This window comes from Camponotus floridanus, unplaced genomic scaffold (assembly GCF_003227725.1).
Source record: "Camponotus floridanus strain SB8 unplaced genomic scaffold, Cflo_v7.5 scaffold64, whole genome shotgun sequence".
NCBI classification, from domain to species: domain Eukaryota; kingdom Metazoa; phylum Arthropoda; class Insecta; order Hymenoptera; family Formicidae; genus Camponotus; species Camponotus floridanus.
Genome location: NW_020229814.1, coordinates 31,459 through 54,115, shown reverse-complemented (window position 1 = coordinate 54,115; position 22,657 = coordinate 31,459). Strand labels below are relative to the sequence as shown.

Genomic DNA, 22,657 nt, shown 5'->3' with positions numbered 1-22,657 from the left:
TAGTGATAAGATCGGATTGATAAAATACTCATTCGACACATTATAAAGGATTGATCAATTATTACATAAATATAATATATAATATATAAATATTTATATATGATATAAAAAAATTACATTGTTGACTAAATTAAACTACTGGAAAATAAGTTTTAATTAAAAAATATAAACAAGGTAAATAAATTTATAATTATAAATAAATAAATATATATATATATATGTATATGTATGTATATATATATATATATATATATATACATATATACATACATATTGTCTAATAAATTATGAATATTTAAATATTTAGATATAATAAAATCTTTAAAGTCAATAAAAGAAAACTATAATGGAAAATAGAGGATTGTGATATATATATATATATATATATATATATATATATATATATATATCCGAACAGGTGTTTCTAATTAAAATGTTAAATTATGATATTCAATTATGATTAAAAATACCTTATAAAGTATTATAAGATATTTAAGATATTTAAGATATTTATAAAATATCATAAATCCTAGAATTTGTTTACCGAAATTTCGCAGGATGATAAAATAAATCCGTCATTCATTTCTCGATAAATCAAATAATTTTTAACATCAAAAATATCTTATTTATAAACTTCATATGTATTTAAATACCTTTTAGATAAATTGCATTTTTGGAAAGATGTTTATTTGGAAATATGCAATATTATATGGAAATTAAATATAGAAAGAAAAATATACACAATGTCAATTTAAAAGATATTTAATATATTAAAATACATATGTCTCAATGAAATTTAAAATACAATTATATTTCTAATTACATAATTTAAGATATTAAAATTCTATAAATATAAAAAGTAATTTTAAATGTATTACAATTTTTTTAAAGTACAATATAAAATTTTACATTTTATTATATCAACGTAGTTTTATTTCCAATCATAGTTATTTTCCTTAAATTAATATTACAATTATTAAATAGAAAACAAATTTGTAAATCTTTGTTTTTAATTTAAAAAAGAAATCATGAAATAGAACGAAGGAATATATTCCTAGTTTATTAAAAAAAATAATAATAAATCGATTTTTTAAAAATTAACTTTAACTAATTTTAAAAACATGTATTTAAAAAATAATTCTAAACAAATTATCAAGTTTTTATAATTTTATTATAATTTTATGACAGTTAATTATCAATTATCTTATCAATTGATATACTAAAAATTGGAACACTGATTGTAAATGAATTAAAAGAAGATTGAAAAAAGTGGTCTATGAGGACAAATCTTCGATTACCATCTCGCAACTGTATCCTTGAAAAAATTATTAGTGCATACGCGTCGATGCCGGCAGCCACAGTCGCAGTAAATTTATGCGGTGAAGATTCCGCTGAAGAGACAGGTGAAACCGTCAATCAGAAGAGACGGGATATTTTAAGCGCGTTTAAAAGGAGAGCCTGCAATAGGATTAGCTTTAAGGGTGAATCGGGTCCTTTGCTAAGGTGAGAGATTCCACAATTTAAGATTGAATCTATAATGATAGAATTCATTTTATTCTCTTCTCTGATTCTCATTAATTTATGATGATGTCATTAGAAATTTCAACAATTCTCATTTTATAAAATATTTTTATCATGGATATATGATGTTAAAGCAATATAATTTTTTATTTTATAAATGTTATTTTTATTTTATAAATGTAATTTGACCAATATTGATTGACGATCATAATGTTAAGAATTATAATATATAATAAAAAACATAGTATAATAGTGAAGCAATATACCAATGACTCGCTATTGTAATTTGAATTCATTTTCGCTTATCGCAAAAATTTTCCGAACGAAAAGTTACAACGTAGTCAGTAGGTTGATTATTGGTGTACCGTTTAGAACTTAAAATACGTCATTAAACAGTCACAGATTAATTAATAATAAGCGATAATGTCTCGTTTTTATTGTCTCATTTTGGCGACATTTTGGTAAGTAAATGGCAATAAAATTTTTTTTACAAAAAAATTACTTATATTACTTAAGAAATTACATATGTAAATAAATAAATTATTTGTTATTTACATAAGTCAAATTACTTGTCTTTTGTTTCTTTTATTAATATAATTTATATATATATATATATATATATATATATATATATATATATATCAATTGTTTTGTTATTAAATATCAATATTTTATTATTATTAAAATTTTTTTATTATTATTAATGAAATAAAATCATATATAGTCATCATAGAAACTTTAGTATATCTATAATTATTGTGTACAGAAAAGAGAAAAAGAGAAAAGAGATGAAAAGAAGAAGAAAGAAAAAGAGATAGAAAAAAAAGAAAGAAGAAAGGGAAAGAAATTAAATAATTACATTGTATAGATTTAATCAATTGGTAGTTAATTTCTAGCTTATTTTTTTAGCATATTTTATAGTTTATGTTTTATGTTTACATTATATTACAGATTTTTAAGCATTTGATGCTACAAAGCCAATTTATAATATTATTAAAACGTGCAACTTGAACATTATAATATAAATTAAAAGCAGTCTTGTGTTTTATCTGTCAATATCTAGTGATATTTTAACTTCGAGAATTGTTTGATGTGATTCTTTCTTATTTGTGTTCTTATTCTTTTCCACTTACTCTTATTTCTATCTTTTATCTTAATAAATTGTTAGCAAGATTTATGGAACAGTTTTTAAAAAATAAGTCTTATTCCAATATACTATTTCCAATATAATATACGACATTCTGTCAAAACTATTTCATTTAAATAGAAAATAGTCACAATTGCGAGCATTTTATTGTAAATAAGGCAATATTGCATTTTAATTTTTTAGTTTTAACATAGAAACTCTTTTCTGTTGTTTTTTTCTTTTACAAAATAACTATTAAGAATTAATAACATTAATATCAAAGAATTAATATTATTTATAATATTATGAGATATAAGATTTAATGTTAATTTTTATTTATTCAATGTTATAGTATTTTTATTTAACATTAATATCTATATATATTTTTTTTTCTCCTATCTTTTTTACAATATATGAAAATGAAAATAATGATATCTTATATATTACAACTTATATTATAATTTTAATAATTTTTTATGCATATTATTTTATTCAAATATCTCATAATTTTAATATACATAAACAAGAAGTACTTAATATAATATATTTCTTATAAAATATAATATTACAAAGTATAAAAATTTTACTTATAAATATTTGTTGAACTAACATGTATAATTTAGCTTCATAAGGTTAACATAAATGACTTTTTATAAATTTCAATGTTAATATTGTGTTTTCACAGTAATAGTTATAGCCTTGTACAAATATGCATACATTGCATAAGCTAATGCCGATAGGAAAAAGCTTATCGTTTCCGCGTGTGTTAATGTTGTGAGAATGTCGTCGCACCGATCATTTAAACTGCATTTGCCTTAGACAATTTTGTTTACAATAAAGAGTAATATATGACATTTTGTCAAAAAAGCATATACTAGATAAAATAGTTATCAAGAAACTTATAAAGTTTAAAATATCAGAAAAAATTATGTTAATATCTAATGAATTAAAATCAAACAATTTTATATAACGGCACGTTTAAGTTGCACGTTTTAATAATTTTGAGTGCTTGTTAAACACATTACGCGCTCAACGTATTTAACAGCCTTAAAATAGGTACGACGATGTAAAATTTGAATCACAATACGCGCTTTTATGAGACTCCAAAAATAACAACGCATCAGATGCTACTTCACCGCCAATGATTACCGAAAATCTTTTTTTTTTCTCGAAAATAGAAATCTTGTTCCGGTAATAAATTTGTATTTTAAGAGAAAAAAACATCTTTTTCTAAGAAAAGAAAAATCTTTGAAAATATTTTTTTCATTTGTAAGACATATTATTTATAAGCAATAAATATCCTGAAAAATATTGAAAGACACGTGAATCTTGTATATGTTCTTGGTAAATAAAAATTAAAAATAAAGTTTTAGTATTACACAGAGCTGCGAGGATCAATTACGAAAAGCAGAGTAGGTGAGTCTGATAGATTTGTTTAATATTAAAAACGAATCTGGTCGCAGAATTTCCCAACATGTCAGGTTTCGAGTAATTCATAGTTAAATAGTCCGAAAATGGCAATTTTGACAAATTTCATGAATTTATATGAGAATCTAATTTTTTGAAATATTTTTGTCAATAGTATCGTATAGTACTAGTTTTCACCTTTCAAATTCATTTTTGATTGCTGCTGCATGATTTTTTTTTGCTGAAATATACAAGTATAAAGTTATAAGAAAATTTACATCAAAGAAAATTTACATAGGCATTAATATGGCAGATCCGCTATTTTGAAATTTGAAAAGGCTTACATCTATCAGGTTCGGTTATCAAAAAAAGTCCTGTAAAATATATCTAATACAAAAATATATCTAATATCTAATACAGTTGTTTTGATAAATTTTATATTTTATTTGATTCTGTTCGCCATTTTCAAAAAATGACAGGAGGCGTTCAAAAATTCATGTTTTTACTCGAATTTTGATTCGTGGTAAGACAGAGAGGTAACACACTTGACTTGGAATGGCATTATGCATGACCAATCTTAACTTGTATGTCTGAGCGAAAAAAAGTCGTGGGAGGGCAATTGAAAGTGGATTAGAAAGGTGAAGACTAATACGATACAATGCCATTAGCAGAAATATTTTACAAAATTAGATTCTCTCATAATAAATTCATGAAATTGATTGAAATAGATATTTTTGGACTTTTTAACTACAAATTGGTCAAAAACCTGACGTTCTCTAGAAATTTTGCGGTCTGATTCGTTTTTAAAAAATCGTTAAAAAATCTATCAGATTTACCTATTCTGCTTTCTGTTACTAAGCAAACGCAGAAAGATTATATATATTTATATATGTATATTTATATATATTATAGAATCTATTCAACTTTATTATTAAGTTAGGAGTATATTGTTGTATCGTTAAAATAGTTATTACAAGTTAGTTTATATTATTAGTTTATATTATTTTTATTGTAAATAAATATATAAATTTTTTCATATGTAAATCATCAAAATAATATTTTTTTTTAGAAATATTATATATTAGAAAGTTTAACGTTATTAATAGCTCCTTTCTTTGTGACAACTCAACGAATTTAGAGGATTGTTGTGTACCAAGAAAGAAAAATCGTCCGCGAAGAGCCGACGTTGCATTTATAATGTTTAACCAACCTTGGTTCTTTAATGATTACATTCTAATTAATCTGTGTCCACTTACGCTGATTAATTTAGTTTAATATAAAGTTGGGAGAGGAAATAAAAACTCAATTAAATCGAAAATATAGATTTTTCGTATACATATATCGTTGTTGTATAAAATGTAATCAAAGATGTATTTGTACTATAATACATACATACATACATACATATATAGATTATCTACATCATCTTATAATTTTAATTCCTTAATGTAGATTTTCTAAATAATTTGGAATTGACCCTCAACGAGACTATTAATAAAAAAAAGTTATCATTTTATAAATTCAAATTAAAATTGTTTTAAAATGTTTAAAAAAAAAATAAAAATAAAAATTTTCTTAAAATTTCCATAAAAGTAATTTCACAAAAGGATTTTATTATTTACTCGTCTTTTCTAAAATTTAATTAATACAAAATTGTTTTGTATTTACTTTTATTCTATTTTTGTTAAAAGAATTGATGCTTCGATATTTTTGATGAACAAAATTTTAAAAGTTCAAAAAACTAAATTATAATAATATTGTGTGTTGTGAGATGAACATTATTATTGAATGCGATAAAATAATAAAATATATTTAAATATATTATAAAAATATATAAAAATATATTATAAAAATATATTATAAAAATATATTTAAATTTTTTAATAAATTATATTATATATTTTTTATATAGTTTTTTATATATTTTTTATATAGTTTTTTATATATTTTTTATATAGTTATATATATTTTTATATAAATTATAAATAAATTTTTATTTTATCTTTAATTTATTTTATTTTTATTTTATTTTTAATAAAATTCGAATATGAATGAGTCATTATTTATTTTTACAATATGCTAAAAGCTTGTCTGTGATCTTAAATAATTTCAAATAAATATTAAATGACTGTGCTGATTGCGAAAAATAGAAATAACAAAATTAGGACGACGCGCATTGAATGTTAAAGGAATTCATCATTTTGGCGAAAAGAGCAAACTATCATAATTATCACGATGTCGCAAGTGTCAATAATGATCATCAAAGCAACGACTTCCGGTGACGCAGCCTGACGCGAGGAACTGTCAAATAATCTTCCTTTTACTTTTTCTTTGTATTTTACACTCTAGATTATACGACATATTTCGGTTTTATTTATACAGTTTTATTTATATTATTTCATTATTTTCGAATATTGTTTATTCCTAAATTTTTTAAAACTTAATATAAAAAAATTTCTAAGCATCATGTCTTTGAATATAAATTTTTAATATTATGCCATTGTGTGCATATATGAAATGCCGTATCGAAAATTTTATAGAAAAACGCTCTCATAAAGTAAATTTTAATACAATGTGTGTATGTGACATATACATACCTAGTATAACTAGGTACTTAGTGTACCTAGTATCTTAGTCAACCGTCCTTTATATGTATGTGCATATGTGTATGTATTGTAGTTTTATATATATATATAAAATCTTAAATAAATAAATATATATATATATATATATATATATATATATAATCACAAGATAATATTAGATTATCGTGTATATAAAACGTTTTTATGTACTTTTGTAAACAGATAAAATGTTACATATATATATATATATATATATATATATATATATATGTATGTATGTATGTATGTATGTATATGTATAACATTTTATCTGTTTATAAAAGTATAGAAAAATATTTTATATACGCGACAATCTAATATTATCTTGGTGGTTTTAGTCGAATAAGTAGATTTCATAAACACAGTCTACATTTTATTATGGAAATACTTCATTGCGTGTGAGAAATATTTCTTGTTTCGAAATAACTGCCTACGTATCATTGAGACGAGAAAGTGTCCGCGATTATGGTAACTAACGGCAATAAACTTAATAGCTTAAGCGCGGAAACTACATATTTTCACTGGAAGATCACATCAGGCAAATTTAATTCAACTTTTTATATTTTCGATTACAAATTTCTTTTACTTTTAGTATGTTTATTTTTTAAGAGGGATTATATATAACATATAAACGCAATTTTTAACATTATTGTTAAAAATTTTTTTTATTTCAAATTTTTAGTTTTATTCAAAAATAAATTAAATTTTTATTTATATTACACACACACACATAAAATTCTTTTTACAAAATTAATAGAATAATTTATTTAATTAGTTATAACATATATATATATATATATATATATATATATATTAGATATAAATATATTAGATATAAATAAAATAAAAAATATAAAATTGATTATACATTTGTTTCATTTTTATGATGCGACATAATATTATATTTGTATTTTACATCTCTTATATAGAAAATTATTGGAGAGATGTAGTCATCTCTAGTTTGTTCATATCATCCTTGATGAAATTAAATCTTGAATTAATCGACCGTCGTCTAGGTTCGAATCAAACAACATCGTCTGGCAAACGACGTTCTAAATTTGCGTGATTTCACACAGCTCTCAACCCTGACATATTGACCTGTGACGCAAATAGATCGACGACTACTTTACACTACGCGCTTTTTGGCGTTTGAAAATGTTACTGATACATATTTGTTAATGTTTATTTCCATTTTATTCTACAGGAAACAGTCATTTTTACAATCTGCGATTTTAATTTATCTATCAGATATTTATCTGCTCATGTGTTTTAAATTATTTTTTTATTACATATATTTTTTACATTATTTATTTATATATTATATATATTGAAAATATATATATTAAATATATATTGAAAATTTGTTATTTTTTAGTACATACAAGTTATATTATTTATAACCAATAGATAATAATAAATATAGATTAAATAAAGAATAAATATTTACCTTTACACAGCCAGTCCCAAATGACTTGAACTTGACATATACATATTTTCACTGCCCTAAGTAACATCCAAAAGGTTTTAGGCATCGCTTGTTGTTTATTAAAAAGTTATAAACAAAAGAAGTTTTATAAGGCTCACAAAATTTTTGGACATCATATACATACAATAATAGATTTTTCGTATTGAAAATTATAAAGGAATAAACATATTAAAGAACATCTTAATTTCTTTGACCTTTGCATATATATTGATTATAATTGAGGATCTCGTTCTGTGTGAAAAGTTGCAAACCCATGTGGAAACGTATAATAATAGACCTCGCTTCGCACTGACTCAGAGATGGTATGGGATGGACCTCGCTTCATATGGAAAGTTGCAAATCTATGTGGAAGCATACAATAATAGACCTCGCTTCGCACTAACTCAGGGTTGGTGTGGGGTGGATCTCGCTTCATGTGGAAAGTTGCAAACTTATGTGAAATCATACAATAATAGATCCCTATTGTACGGTTACACATAGATTTGATTTCACATAGTCCCCAACCCTGAGTCAGTGCGAAACGAGGTCTATTATTGTACGTTTGCAACTTTCCACACAAAACGAAACCACTTCATACCACTTCTGAATTTATTAAATATTTCTTATTAAAAATAAAAAATAAATAAATAACCGCGTATATGTAAAAAAAACATTCCGTTAAGTGCACAAAATGTTTAAAGATTATGTGAAATTCGTGAAACTTTTTAACAAACAACGAGCGACGCCTGAAACTTTTTGAATGTTACTCAGGGCAGTAATCTTGATAATATATGTCAAGTCATTTGAGGCTGACTGTGTAAAGGTAAATATTCACCAAAAAAATTAATCTGAATCTTAATTTCTTTTTTTTAAGGTATCGCCATGCTAGATTTAGTTCCAGAAGAGTTCGAAAAAGAGTTGTTTTTAAACACGGCGACTGTAATGTTGTACAAGGAAATGTTGCCAAACGACGTCGGCGATATCTTCAGGTGAATTTCTTTTATAATACATTAGATTGTTGAAACATAAAAAATAGATATGAAGAACATACAGAAATATATATGTGTTAATTTCCTTAAATTTATTATTTTACAATGTATGTATGTAGCGATGAGTGTGCTGGCGCGCGGCGAAAGCTTCTCCCCTCCTCAATCACCGCTTCGTCGCACGCCGCCATATTGCTGTTTATATCTTTTTAATAAATAATGACCGCTGACTAAAATTTTCATAACATTACTCAGAGTGATGATCTTGATAACATATATGAGAATTATTGAAATGGGGCGGTGGTCCGTATAAGTAAATAATTACATAAAATTATTATAATAAAATTTATATAGTAAAATATTTCTCTCTTTCAGGATATTTTTACAACGTTGGTAGATGCGCAATGGCGATGGACGCTCTTAGTATTTTCCATGAATTTCTTGTTATCCTGGCTGGGATTTGCGCTTATATGGTGGTTAATCGCATACAGTCATGGTGATCTTGATTTCGACAACTATAATAATCACACTTTCATTCCCTGTGTCAAGGATATACGCAGTTTCACAAGTTGCTTCCTATTCTCTGTTGAAACACAGCATACAATAGGGTAAGTTATATTATACACATTCATATAAAACATATACATACATTATGATATACTAATATTATTATAATAATTTTTTATTATTATTGCATTATTATAATTATATTATGTTAATAACTATTATACCACTAGTTTTCTTCTAAATTTTTCTTTTTTTATTTCGTCGTAATTATTATTTCAATTTTTTATTTTTTTTCTTCTTTTTTTAAATTAAATTATCACTTTTTAAATTTAGAAACGCTAAGAAATATTTTATGTTAAGTATATATAAAAGTATCCACATTTGTGTATGTAAAAAAAGTTTGAAAAATAAAACGTTGTTAAACATTATTAAAAAATTAGCTATTCACGAAAGAGATATGAAATCAATGCAATTAGTTAAATAATTTTGATTATAATATAAAATGAAAATGATTAAGATTAAAGTATAGTATAAAAAGTATAATATAAAAAGTTGAAAAAATTATAAAATATTACGTTATATAAATTTGTTTGATATATTTGTCATAGCTATTAATGTAGTTATTAATGTAATTGAAAAGATTCATCTCATTATTTGAAAGAAAATAAAAAAAAAATAAATAACTAGAAGAAAAGAATTTGTAGAACTTTTTCGTATAATTTAATTGAAATTTATCGGTGTAAAGTATTAAAGTGAATTAATTATAATTATTATAATTGTATAATTATATATCAATATTCTTATGTTTCTGTTATTATTACTATTTCTTTCTTTTTTCGATTTTCTTTTTCTATTTTCTTTTTTACTTTTTATGATAATAATTATAATATGTTATTTTAATATTATGTAAATATAAGTTTTTAATAAAAGTATGAATGACATATATATAGATACGGATCGAAACATACGACGGACGAATGCCCCGAAGCAATTTTCACCCTATGCATCCAATCAATGACTGGGGTGATTCTTCAGGCATTTATGGTTGGGATCGTGTTCGCCAAGCTGTCGCGACCTAAAAAGCGCACACAAACATTGCTCTTTTCGCGCAATGCTGTCATCTGTCAGCGAGATGGCCAGCCCTGTCTGATGTTTCGTGTCGGTGATATGCGTAAGAGTCACATCATTGAGGCTCACGTTCGCGCTCAAATGATCAAGAGAAAGGTGGAACTATGATTGTGTACTACCCTTATATCTTTACAAAATGTAGTAAAGAAATTAATTGTATATTAATTGTATAACGCTTGTCAATGTATGTACACGTACGTTTCAGATTACGAAGGAAGGTGAATTATTGCCGTTCTTCCAGACGGAATTGAAGGTGGGCGGCGACGGGGAGGAGGATAAGATTTTTTTTATATGGCCGACCACGATTGTTCACAAAATCGATCGATATTCGCCACTCTATAGAATATCAGCCAGTGATATGCTGCAAGAGCGGTTCGAGATTGTCGTCATATTGGAAGGTAACAATGTCATATTTTATTGATATATATTGTAGTAGTGATCGAAATATTTAATAATGTGATAATAATGATTAATAATATCGATAGGTGTGATCGAATCTACTGGTATGACAACGCAAGCAAGAAGTTCATATCTACCATCAGAGATACTATGGGGTCATCGGTTCCAATCCATCATTTCCTTCCGCAAAGAAACCGGCGAATACGAGGTCAATTATAGTCTTTTTAATAATACTTATGAAGTGGATACTCCACTCTGCTCGGCTGCTGATCTCGATCGTATTCGAGCAATACATCGCAGCGATACAAAAGCTGGTAAAAATTTATTATTCTTTTTATTTAAAGGATCGTTGGAAATAATATAATCGACCAAAACTAGCCAGAAATTTTTTGTTGTTTATTGATTACGTTGACGTTTCGACCATATGATTGTAGTTCTTTTCAAGTAAATAAAATCAAACGACAGATATAAATCATAGTGTTGTAAAATGCACACGTCACGTTTGCACGATCAATTACATCTTAATAAATTTAAAAGCGAAAGATAAAAACGATGTGTCGGTGTGAGACTTTGTCAACGAACGGCAGTTAATTATATTGCTATAGTTTGTTAAATATTAATTTTAATTCTCTATAATTAAAATAAATGCATTTTATTTTATTTATTAACATTAAAATAAAATAAAATATTTTCAAATATTTTATTTTTTATTTTTTATTGTAATTATTATTAATAATTCTTATTGATTACAGATTTGTCGCTTATCGATTATTTGAATTTATTTAGTTTTTTAAATCAGAAATAAAATATTAACAATAAAATATAAAAACATTAATAATAAAAAACAATAAAAAAATGATAACTTGCTTCAGTAAATGATAAAAAAATATAAAAGGAAATAGAATAACTTTTTATTTATTTTATTTTTTATTTATTTTATATTTATCCGCATTTTTTATTTTTCTGCTTTTCTATTTTATTTACAATTAAATAAAATATAGAAAGAAAAGTTATATTTGTTTTTATTCGATATATTATCTCTTTTTATATTAATTTTTCTGAATTAATCTTGATAATTACATTTATAGGACATCCTAATTCAAGTCTATTTCCGGAATATCGCGATACCTCCAGCAGCAGTTCATTAACTATGACTTCTGGGTCGAGTTTGGGATCTTCAACTGGTGGTTTGCACATGCAAGTATCAGAGCCAATAACACCTGCGAATCCGATTCCTGTGCTAATCACCGCACCAGATGGTTCTTGTAGACGAGAGAGTATCAATACACATTCCGATATATCATGTTTTTACGCGCAGAATGAGGTAAATAAAAAATAAAATAAAATCATTAATAATAAATAATTACATATGTACAGAATATTTTACTATTTTTATTATATGCCATTTAGAGAAAATTTAAAAATATATATCTGCTTTCTTTCTTATTTTTGTATTTTAAGATTTGTTGGGATACTTCGAATGTGATATCGCGCAAGTTTACTGTTCAAATAAAATAATTTATGTTATAACAAATTTTTAATTGGAGAATGTATGATAATTTGCAAATTGTAATTAATTTCTTTTTTTTAATATTCAGATAACAAAAGAGGAACACGATAACTCAAAGGATGAAAATTATGATTGTGTCCTACAAAATATTAATGCATCTTTACAGAAAAGCAAAGAACAAAATGGGAAAGAAAACATAACGCAACAGAGTGAATCAAAGTCAACATTAGATTCAAAAAAGAATGAAAAAGCAAGTTCTACATCGATCACAGAGGAAGATGAAGAAAGCGACTTGAAGAAGATACCTAGAAGCAATCCAGATATTAGGTGAATCAAAAGCACGATATTTTCTAGAAATCTATTGTATTTAGAATTCGTTCTTGAGATTCTATTATAATAATAATTTAATTCATTTGAATTTCTTAAAACAGACAGAGAAATCTTGCGGACTCTACAGAGATGCAGTATCCTACATTTAGAAGATCTAGCTTGTGCGATGATTATATAGGCAAAAATGCTTCCAAGAAAATAAGCTTCATTTTTGAGGAGAAAACGCTCACGAATCGTACCCACTCCCAAAACACAAATCCAACTGAACAAACATAGGTAAGTGTTATAAAATTTATTATTTTTCTATAGTAGAAACTACAACATTATATTTCTCAAGGAATGCAGATTAAAATGTAACTTAAATAAAGATTAAATATATACATATATTATGTATAATAATTATGTAGTTTTATTTTTAATCTCTGTTTTGGATACATAGAGTAAACTAGAACTAAAGTCACTAGAAATTGCTTTTTAAGATATCTTCATAATTAAATTTTGGAAGTGCTTTGGTCTTAAATTTTTTTGGGCGCCAAAAAGTTTTTTATTTTTATTTTTTTAAATAAAACCATTTTAATTTGTTTAAATCAATTTCTCGCAATACTCAATGTAAAAAGTTATAAGAGTAGAGTGATTAAAAATTGAATATGTATATACAGGGTGTACCACTCGTACACCCCTTTTAAAATGAAAATAAATTGCTTTTATAAAAAATCGCGAACAATTTTTAAGTAAGTCGAGTACGCTCTATCAAATAGTAATGGAAATAATGAACTTCAAATGTTCCTGTGGCGCAACTAATGACAAGGATGTGTGTGTGCTTGAATATACGATATCTTATAAACGTTCACACACACGTTTTTGAATGAGTGAGGTGTATGTTTAAACAAAATATTTGAAGTTCATTATTTCATCACAGTTACTTTCAAGATCAATTTTAAGATTGACAAAAGCACTTTTAGAAAAAACGTTTGATACAAAAGTTTCTTATTTTTTTACGTACAATTCGAATCTGTAATAAAAAGTACCATGTTCCCCTAAAAAAATTCAACTTCCGATCCGAATGGCGTATTTCCGGTCGGAATCAAAAGTTGAAAATATCACCATTTGATAGGATGTACCCAATTTATTTAAAAATTGTTCATTTTTTATAAAAGCTATTTATTTTCATTTTAAAAGAAGTGTACGGGTGATTTAGGACACCCTGTGTGTGTGTGTGCGTGTGTGTGTATGTGTGTGTGTGTGTGTATGTATGTATATGTATATATATATATATATATATATATATATATATATATAATGCAATACTCTGTTGAGATAAAATAATAGTGATGTGATATTATGCATTATTGAAATTACAATTGCAATATAATATAATTATATTACAAGTGCATTCTATTGTGTGTGTGAAAAATTTCAATTGATTTATATAAAATAGAACTGGATAAACTTTTAATTTTATCTTGTGGAAAGATAAATATATAAAAAATACAAGAAATAAAATTACTTGTTTAATCGGAGATATATCCTTAATTACATGCAAAAAATTAATTAGCAAAAATTATCCTTATTTTATATATGATATTGGATCCCGAGAATTTAACTATCGTACGCGTATATAATATGTGATGACGAACATTTTAAACGCGCGACGGGAGATTAAAAGATTGACTAGTGTGATAATGAGGGCACTTCCCGGCACTAAACTCATTCCACTTATCTTCTGTGACCCTCGGGATATACAATCAATCCTTTTTTGCAATCTATTCTTCAACCAACTCCCTGAAAAATTATTTAGAAGACAAATCTAGCTTAAATTCGTATTTTTGAATATTGGATTTTTTTCTAAATTTATAATTTACTATAATTTAAATTCTCAAATCCTGACAATTTAAATAATTTTTGTATAAAATTTTTTTATGCTTATTATTATGTAGTTTGCGTTTTACCACTTTCGTTATTTGAATGATTGCAGAAACGATTATAAAAATATATTTATTATTTTTAATTTTCAATAACTAGATTTTTATATTCAATAACTAGATAGATAGATTTTATTTTTTTAATCAAAATTAATTTGTTACACTTTAAATATTACTTTCAGATCTAGAAGCTGTTTAAAAAAATTTCTTTTATAGATAATTTTCTTATATAGATTACAATAATTATAGATAAAATATTTATTATCACAATTATATTTTAAAAACTTATATATATAATTTTAACGTTATAATATATGTACGTTGGTATATATTGTAAATATTTATACGAAGATAAATTGTAATATTACGACGATATATTGTAATATTTATACGAAGTTCTAGAATGAATTGAAAAGATTGTAAACATATAAATATTTTGCAAAAATTGCAAATAAATCATACGCATGAAAAAAGATTTCTTTAATTTGTTGATTTTTCTAAAATATGTCTTTTTCGCCAAACTGTTTTTGATAATTTATTGTTTTAATTTTGTTTGAATTATTTAAATAGAACGAGATAAAAACACATTATTATTTCATAGATCAGGAAACATTACATCGACATACAATAGCACTATGAGAGCTATCGCTTAACCAGACTCTTTAATCATTAAGGCCCGGATATGGCGTAGTTAGAGGAACTTAAGTTGCACTTATGCATTACATGATATCTTTGTGCTCCAGTTAGGACAATTTAGATAATGTTCGTTGCTAAATTCGGCTTGTTTTAGGACATCCTTGAACATGAAAACGCGAGCTATAGATTTGCGAATTCTATAAAATTTATAGAATGATTACATTAACAAACATACACATAATCTTGATCAATTAAATGTTTATATATTTATTCAATGCATATAGGATAATTCAGGTTTATATCTAATTTTATATATATATATATATATATATATATATATGTATATATATATATATATATATGATTATATTATAATAATTATTGATATAATAATAGATTGAAGATAAATTCACATATATTTACATATAATTATATAGGGTGATTTATTTTAAACTTAACAGGTAAATATTTTGAAAAATATGTGAGATACAAACAAATGTTTCAGACAAAAGTTGCATGGTTTCAAGGGGGACATAAGATGGTGATAATGATTTGACCTTGGATAGTCATTTTGAAGATCACGCGAAAGTTACCTTTAATTTCTCAAATGGAATCTCTTATTTTTTATTATACATTCTTGAAGCTTATTTCGAGAGCTTTCCAAAACACTATAATTAAATGTTTTTTCGTTAAGTACTTTTCGAGTTATGAGGTCACCTTATGTCTCCTATGAAACCATACAATTTTTGTCTAAAACATTTTTTCGTTCTTGCATATTTTTAAAAATATTTACCTGTTAAGATTAAAACGTATCAGCTTGTATACATACATATGTGTGTATATATTTGTCATTTTTTAATAATGTAATATAGAATTCTCAAAATATATATGCATATTTTATAAAATTAAATTTCCTTGAATTAATTTTTTATATGCATTATATGTATATCAATATTTAGAAATGTGTACAAGTTATAGCAGTATTCAAATTTGAAATGAAATTAAGTTGTTCGTAATGTTTACAATATATAATTCTTTATTATTTCATTTGTAAGATTCGCAGAATGTTTTCACGGACTGTAAGTAAATTCGCGGCCACATAAATCGCGATTCACGGCGCGATAGCACTGAACAAATCTGCATATCAGACCGAGGACAGACAGACGGAGCGTTTGTAATTTGCGTTTGTAGTTGCAAGGTGATACGCTTTTTTTATTCTTAACGCGATGACATCCTAGATGATGGCCATTGTCACCGAGATGTCTTCAAACCGGACTTTACACACATTGCAATTTCACTTCAATTACAAATTATATGACGACAAAATTTATAGACATTTCCTTTTTTTGATTAATCCGATATAATAGACATATTTTATTATTAAATTAATTGTTTTCAACCAAATCTAGAAAGAGCTTTATTATTATCATAGAAAATAAAGAATTAATGAATTTTCTTCATGTATAGCATATAATAGTGATAGTAAAAGTCTTTATAGTATATAATTGTGTTTTAAACTATATAATTCTATAGAAATAATATAATATTGAAATAATAAATAACATATTTTATTAAATAATAAGTGAGCGTTTTGTGATATAATGTTAATACATCAATATACGTATATAAAAATATCTACGAAAAAATAAAGCGCTCTCTTCACATCAATGCAATATAAAATATATACATAATTAAAAAATGTACTAAAGTGCGTATATGTAATTATAAAATATATAATAAATATATTTTAATTACAATAATACATTTGATAATACATTTCATAACGTCTAAAATTAATTACAGCAAATACTTTTTGTCATGCTGAGAATAAGAAAAAACCGCGTTTGTCGTGGCAAGTCAATTAATGCCGATATAATAATTGCAATTACCTCGACATGGACGTATGCGCGCATAATTTGATTCACAACCGTCGTAGATATATAATAATAGCTTAAAAGAATTAACAAGTTAAATCTGTTGTCTCATCACGGAGATCACTTATTTTAACTTATGTATTTTTTAAGAAAAGAATTAGTAAACAGTGACAGATTTTATTTATCTTATTTAAGAGGATGCTTTTGAAGAACAAAGAAAATTGTGATTTCTCTTAGTATTTATAATAACATGATAAGTGTAGAGCATGAATATGTTGTTGTTGCGGAAATTTTGTATTTTGACAGTCCGAGTGCTCATAAGCTTAGCAATGACTATATATCTATATATTGACTTTATCTGTATAAGTTTTCTTTTTCAAATATGAAAAAAATTAGCATGATTGTTTTAATATAATTCTGTCGATTAAATAATATATTTTAGATTTTATTAAATAATAAATAGTATTATAATATTCTAGTATATTAAAATTTGTGTAAGTATTGCATTCAATTTGTATTCAAAATCATTATTACATTTAAATTAATTAAGATAAAATATATTTTTGATTCTCTCAGTGATTTCAATTTAAAAAAATATTGAAGAGAATTACAAAAATATGCAAAAGATGCATATATGTATATCTAATACAGCTGTTAGATTCCATGAAAACTTCGAATAAACTCATGGACTCGACCGTGAAGACACGGAACTTTCGCGATCTCTGGCTCTCGATCTCATGAGTAGGAGGTAATAGAAGGTTATTGAGAGATAGAAAAAGAAAAGAATAGGATAAAATGAGAAAGAAAAAGAGAGGGGGAGATGGTGAATGAAACGTAGAAGAGGTCTGACGTCATCGAAAAAGCCCGTTGATGCGAGTCTTCTCGTCAATACAAACTAACTCGCAGTTTCGCGAAGTTTGCTTTGCCGTCGCGGAACATCGCACGTATTTTCTTGTTGTGGAATATGATAACTTAAGTTTTTGCAATGATGTGTAACGAAAGAAAATTTACGGATTTATACAAAAAATCCTAAAAGAATTAAAAAAGTTTTTGATGATTCCATTTGAAAATGAATCATCAAATGAACATGCGCAAAATTCGTGAAGGTGTGTAAATCAAAATATAAATATTTTAAAATAAAATGCGCTTTCCGTGGTTTCAGAAATATACATTATCATACCGATTAGGGAAAATATACGAAGATTTTTTATTCTTATTGATAAATTCTTCACAAACTTTCAAAATTTTAATAACGGATTATATGAAATTTTAATAAGGGATTATCTGATTTTGAGTCCAGCAGGATTGAAAAATTGCGTGGATATTAATTTAAATCTTTTTCTTTTAAATGATATGTAAAATGAAATTTAAAACTTTAATCAAATTTAATATCTGCCTAAAAATTTAAAATTTTTTTACAAATTTTAATATCTACTGAAAATAAAAAAATTGTGTGCAAACAATTTTATTTTTCATTATTATTGATTATATAATTTTAAAATTAAAGTTTCAAATGTGAAGTATTTTTTGTATATTAAAAAATTGAAAGTTTTTTTGTCATCATTTTGAAGATCGATGGAAAATTAGTTTTTTTTTGAAATTTCAAAAAGTAACAGAGAAAATAATCTCTAATAATCTAATAATTCGAGAAAATATCGAATAATTTGAGAAAAATTTATTGTATATATTGATAAGGTATTTGTTGTTAGAAAATAACGAAGTAAAATATTTAAAATTCTCTCACATTCGGTTAGATACACTATGTAGAGAATCTATATAGATCCGCAAATCTATATAGGGTTAATAGAGACTTTCATGTGTCCTCGCGTGCCGTTGAGATCTGTTTCCGGCATGGGAGGAAACATGCGGAAAGCGGAGCGATGCATTATATTGCATTAGATATGATATTAAGAAAAATATCATTTTATACATGTAATAATTTGGTTTCGTATATTATATTTAAAATTTTATACTTATTTTTATAAATGATAATATATATATATATATATATATATATATATATATATATGTGTATATACATATTTATGTATATAGAGAGTATATATAATAATTGAAAATTTTGATTAGATGACTAGATCATCCTTTTTAAAGAATCTTTTCATTAAAAATAAATCACTTCTCCTAATATATCTATTTAAAATATCTCTTTCTTTCACTTATACATAAAAAATTAACTAAAATACACATTTTCACATTTCTTAATATTTATATTTTAATGTTAAATAAATAAATAAAATAAAAAGAATAAAATAAAAAGTCAGAATGAAAATTTATTTTTTTCTTAATATACAATTAAGCTGGAGCATGATATAAGATAAATAAATTATTAAATAAAGGCAATAGTGTTTTGAGAATTGAATTGAAAATGATTATTGGAAGATTAGTGTTTACAAGATTATAAACAATTGTTTTTAAATATAAAAATTGTAAGCTGAAATTAAAGGGAACAAACTATTATTACTTATTATTAACTTAATTGTTAAAATAATTTTTGGAATTTACAGAAATTTTTAAATTTGTTCAAAACTTATACAAACAATCATTTATGCTATTATTATTGCCAATAGGAAAATAACATTCCTCTGTTATTTTTCTATACCAAAAATATCTATCCGAAAAATAGAATATTTTTTCACTGATATTATCAATGTTTCTATTTGTATATAAAAATAATTATATAAAATTTGTAGAATTATCTACAAACCTATGTAATCTTAAATGAATATTTGAGAAAATAAATAATTTAACAAAAAGAAATTTGTTTCTTTTAAAAGTAGACCATTTATTCCTATCAAAATTTGTTTAATTATCTTATTTTTACAAATAGATGGATTGTTTCAAAACTTTATAAATATTGCTATTTGGATTGATCAAACAATGTAATAAAAAAGGATTATTTAATGTTGAAAATTAATAAATTTATTGGCAGCTTAAAAACCATTAATTAGATGAACTAAATATAATTGAAACATCAAATGTATAAACAACATGTGTCAATATGTTTTCATATCTTAAATATTCAAGTAATAGTCCATCTCAACAACCGAATGATCTAATTTATATTTACATATATATATATATATATATATATATATATAATAAATAATATTTATATAACTTAATTATATAGATACATAGATAACGTAATACATATATTAAATGAATATTTTAATAATCATATTGTAAATAACATAATGTCTATAATGAGGATAATATAATATAATAATATTTAATATATATGTACTTGAGAAAAGCAGAGCTGAAATCTGCTTCTCTTTAGAAATAGACAATATTTTTTTAAAACTTTAATCTCAAAATACAAATTTACAAAAATATCTTCTATAACTTATTTTAGATGTCCTGAAGATTATATATATAATTTTATTTAATTTATTTAAATATCTCTGCTTAATATTGTGTCTTGTAAATAAAAAGTATAAAATATTATGTAATAATTCGACGAAAATACTTTTTTTAGATTTTCTATAATTTGACATAATCTATCCATAATTTTATGTACGGCTATAAGTATTGTAAAAATGTTTGTAGATGTAAGATAATTTTACTTACAAGTATATGAACCCTCTTTTTACATTAGATCATTTGAAATAGGCTTTATACGTGTGTGATTAAGGCGTACGTATTATCCCCGCCTGCGCGCTGTAAAGAGGTAAACGCCATGACGAGATCTCATGTGAATCGAGCGGATGAACGCGAGCGAATCTGAAACAGTTGTGAATGTGACGTGCGTACGTATGCTCGATCTGAACTGAAAAAGCGCGGAAAAATCGTCGTTTTAAAAGGTACGCCGTTTTCTTTATAAAAATTCTTTATAAAAAGCGCATATATATATATATATATATATATATATATATATGTGTGTATATATATATATATATGTGTATCTATCTATATATATATATATATATATATATATATATATATATATGAGGATTATATTTATTTAATAATTTGATTAATTACTGCCTAATAAATGTATTTGTTTTTTTTTTCATCAATACCATTTATAATTAATTTCTTAATTGCGACTACATAATATTATTAATAAATTAAATAGAAAAGATATTCAAATTTTTTTAAAATTCTGTTCTATAAAGAAATAAATTTTAACTTTTTTCGAATATGTAATAATTTTCGATATAGAAACGTTAACAAGATATCAAATAATTACTTTAATAATTATTTTTATACATTACACACACACACACATTATACATACACACATTTATACATACATATATATATATATATATATGTGTGTGTGTGTGTGTGTGTGTGTATGTGTGTGTAAATGTAATGAATAAAAATTACAGAGTTTATTGACCGCTAAATATTTTATTATTAAATGAAAATTATGTTTATATCTTATAAATAATCAAATAATATATTTCAAGTAATAGACTAAAATGAGAGACACATTGTACAATAGATGACTATATAAGAGGAAAACTTTTGAGACAAAAATATAAATAATCTTTATTCTTTGCTAATATAAATTTACGATGTTTTAAAAATGATTGTTCAATTACCTCTTGTTTTACATTTTTACAAAATGTCTTGATAAAATTTATGCATACATAGTAAAATAATCAGCTCAATTATGCGCACATTTCGTGTCATTTTGCTAATGCGTCATTAATATTATAATTATTGCTAATTGCTGATTGCTATATAGTTATTAATTATTCTAATTGAAAATGTTTAATCATAAGATATATTGAAATGTCAGTTACTATTTATTACCAGATTTATTGATAATAATATGTGCAATTTTATAATACTATGAAATTTTTTCTCTTTTGCTTATTCGAAAATATTGTGCAATACTTGAATATAACAAGCTGCTTTTTTGTATCATATGTAAATATATTTATTTAAAAAGATATTTAAAGAGTAAAAAATATATATTTGTTAAATGCAATTTTTTATTTTTCACAGTGTCGATGAGAGGTCGGAGCTTAAGATCGTCTAATGATGCTGGATAATCCATCTTTTATTTTGCGGATCAACTCAAAATTATCGCGTCTCAACTCAATGAAATAAAACAAAAATATAAATAACATGTACTAAAATAAATAAAATAAGCACAATTGATCTAAATAAATTCAAATCAAAGAGATGATGATCGAGAGGATTGGGATGAAACTGTTTGCATAAAGATAGATCTCAACAAATTTAAG

At 24.4% G+C, this 22,657-nt stretch overlaps 1 protein-coding gene across 2 annotated transcripts; it reads left to right on the top strand.

Annotated features, from left to right (window-relative positions):
* Nucleotides 1-126: 126 nt before the first annotated feature.
* Nucleotides 127-22,592, top strand: LOC105249359 (G protein-activated inward rectifier potassium channel 3). 2 transcript variants are annotated; one of them, XM_025413293.1, is made up of 11 exons: nt 127-174; nt 1,189-1,503; nt 9,018-9,132; nt 9,505-9,737; nt 10,587-10,860; nt 10,970-11,162; nt 11,250-11,477; nt 12,252-12,487; nt 12,762-13,000; nt 13,105-13,279; nt 22,416-22,592. In XM_025413293.1, exons 2-10 carry the CDS (start codon nt 1,277-1,279, stop codon nt 13,277-13,279), a joined length of 1,920 nt encoding a protein of 639 aa, XP_025269078.1. In that variant the 5' UTR covers nt 127-174; nt 1,189-1,276; the 3' UTR covers nt 22,416-22,592. The 2 variants fall into 2 exon arrangements, with proteins under 2 accessions (XP_025269078.1, XP_025269079.1); XM_025413294.1 differs by lacking the exon at nt 22,416-22,592 and adding an exon at nt 15,108-15,125.
* Nucleotides 22,593-22,657: the final 65 nt, after the last annotated feature.

Coding starts and splice junctions, on each gene's coding strand:
- LOC105249359 (XM_025413293.1), top strand. CDS start 1,277: ATGAGGACAAATCTTCGATTACCATCTCGCAACTGTATCCTTGAAAAA. Junction 1,504..9,017: donor GAATCGGGTCCTTTGCTAAG/GTGAGAGATTCC, acceptor CTTTTTTTTAAG/GTATCGCCATGCTAGATTTA. Junction 13,001..13,104: donor AGAAGCAATCCAGATATTAG/GTGAATCAAAAG, acceptor TTCTTAAAACAG/ACAGAGAAATCTTGCGGACT.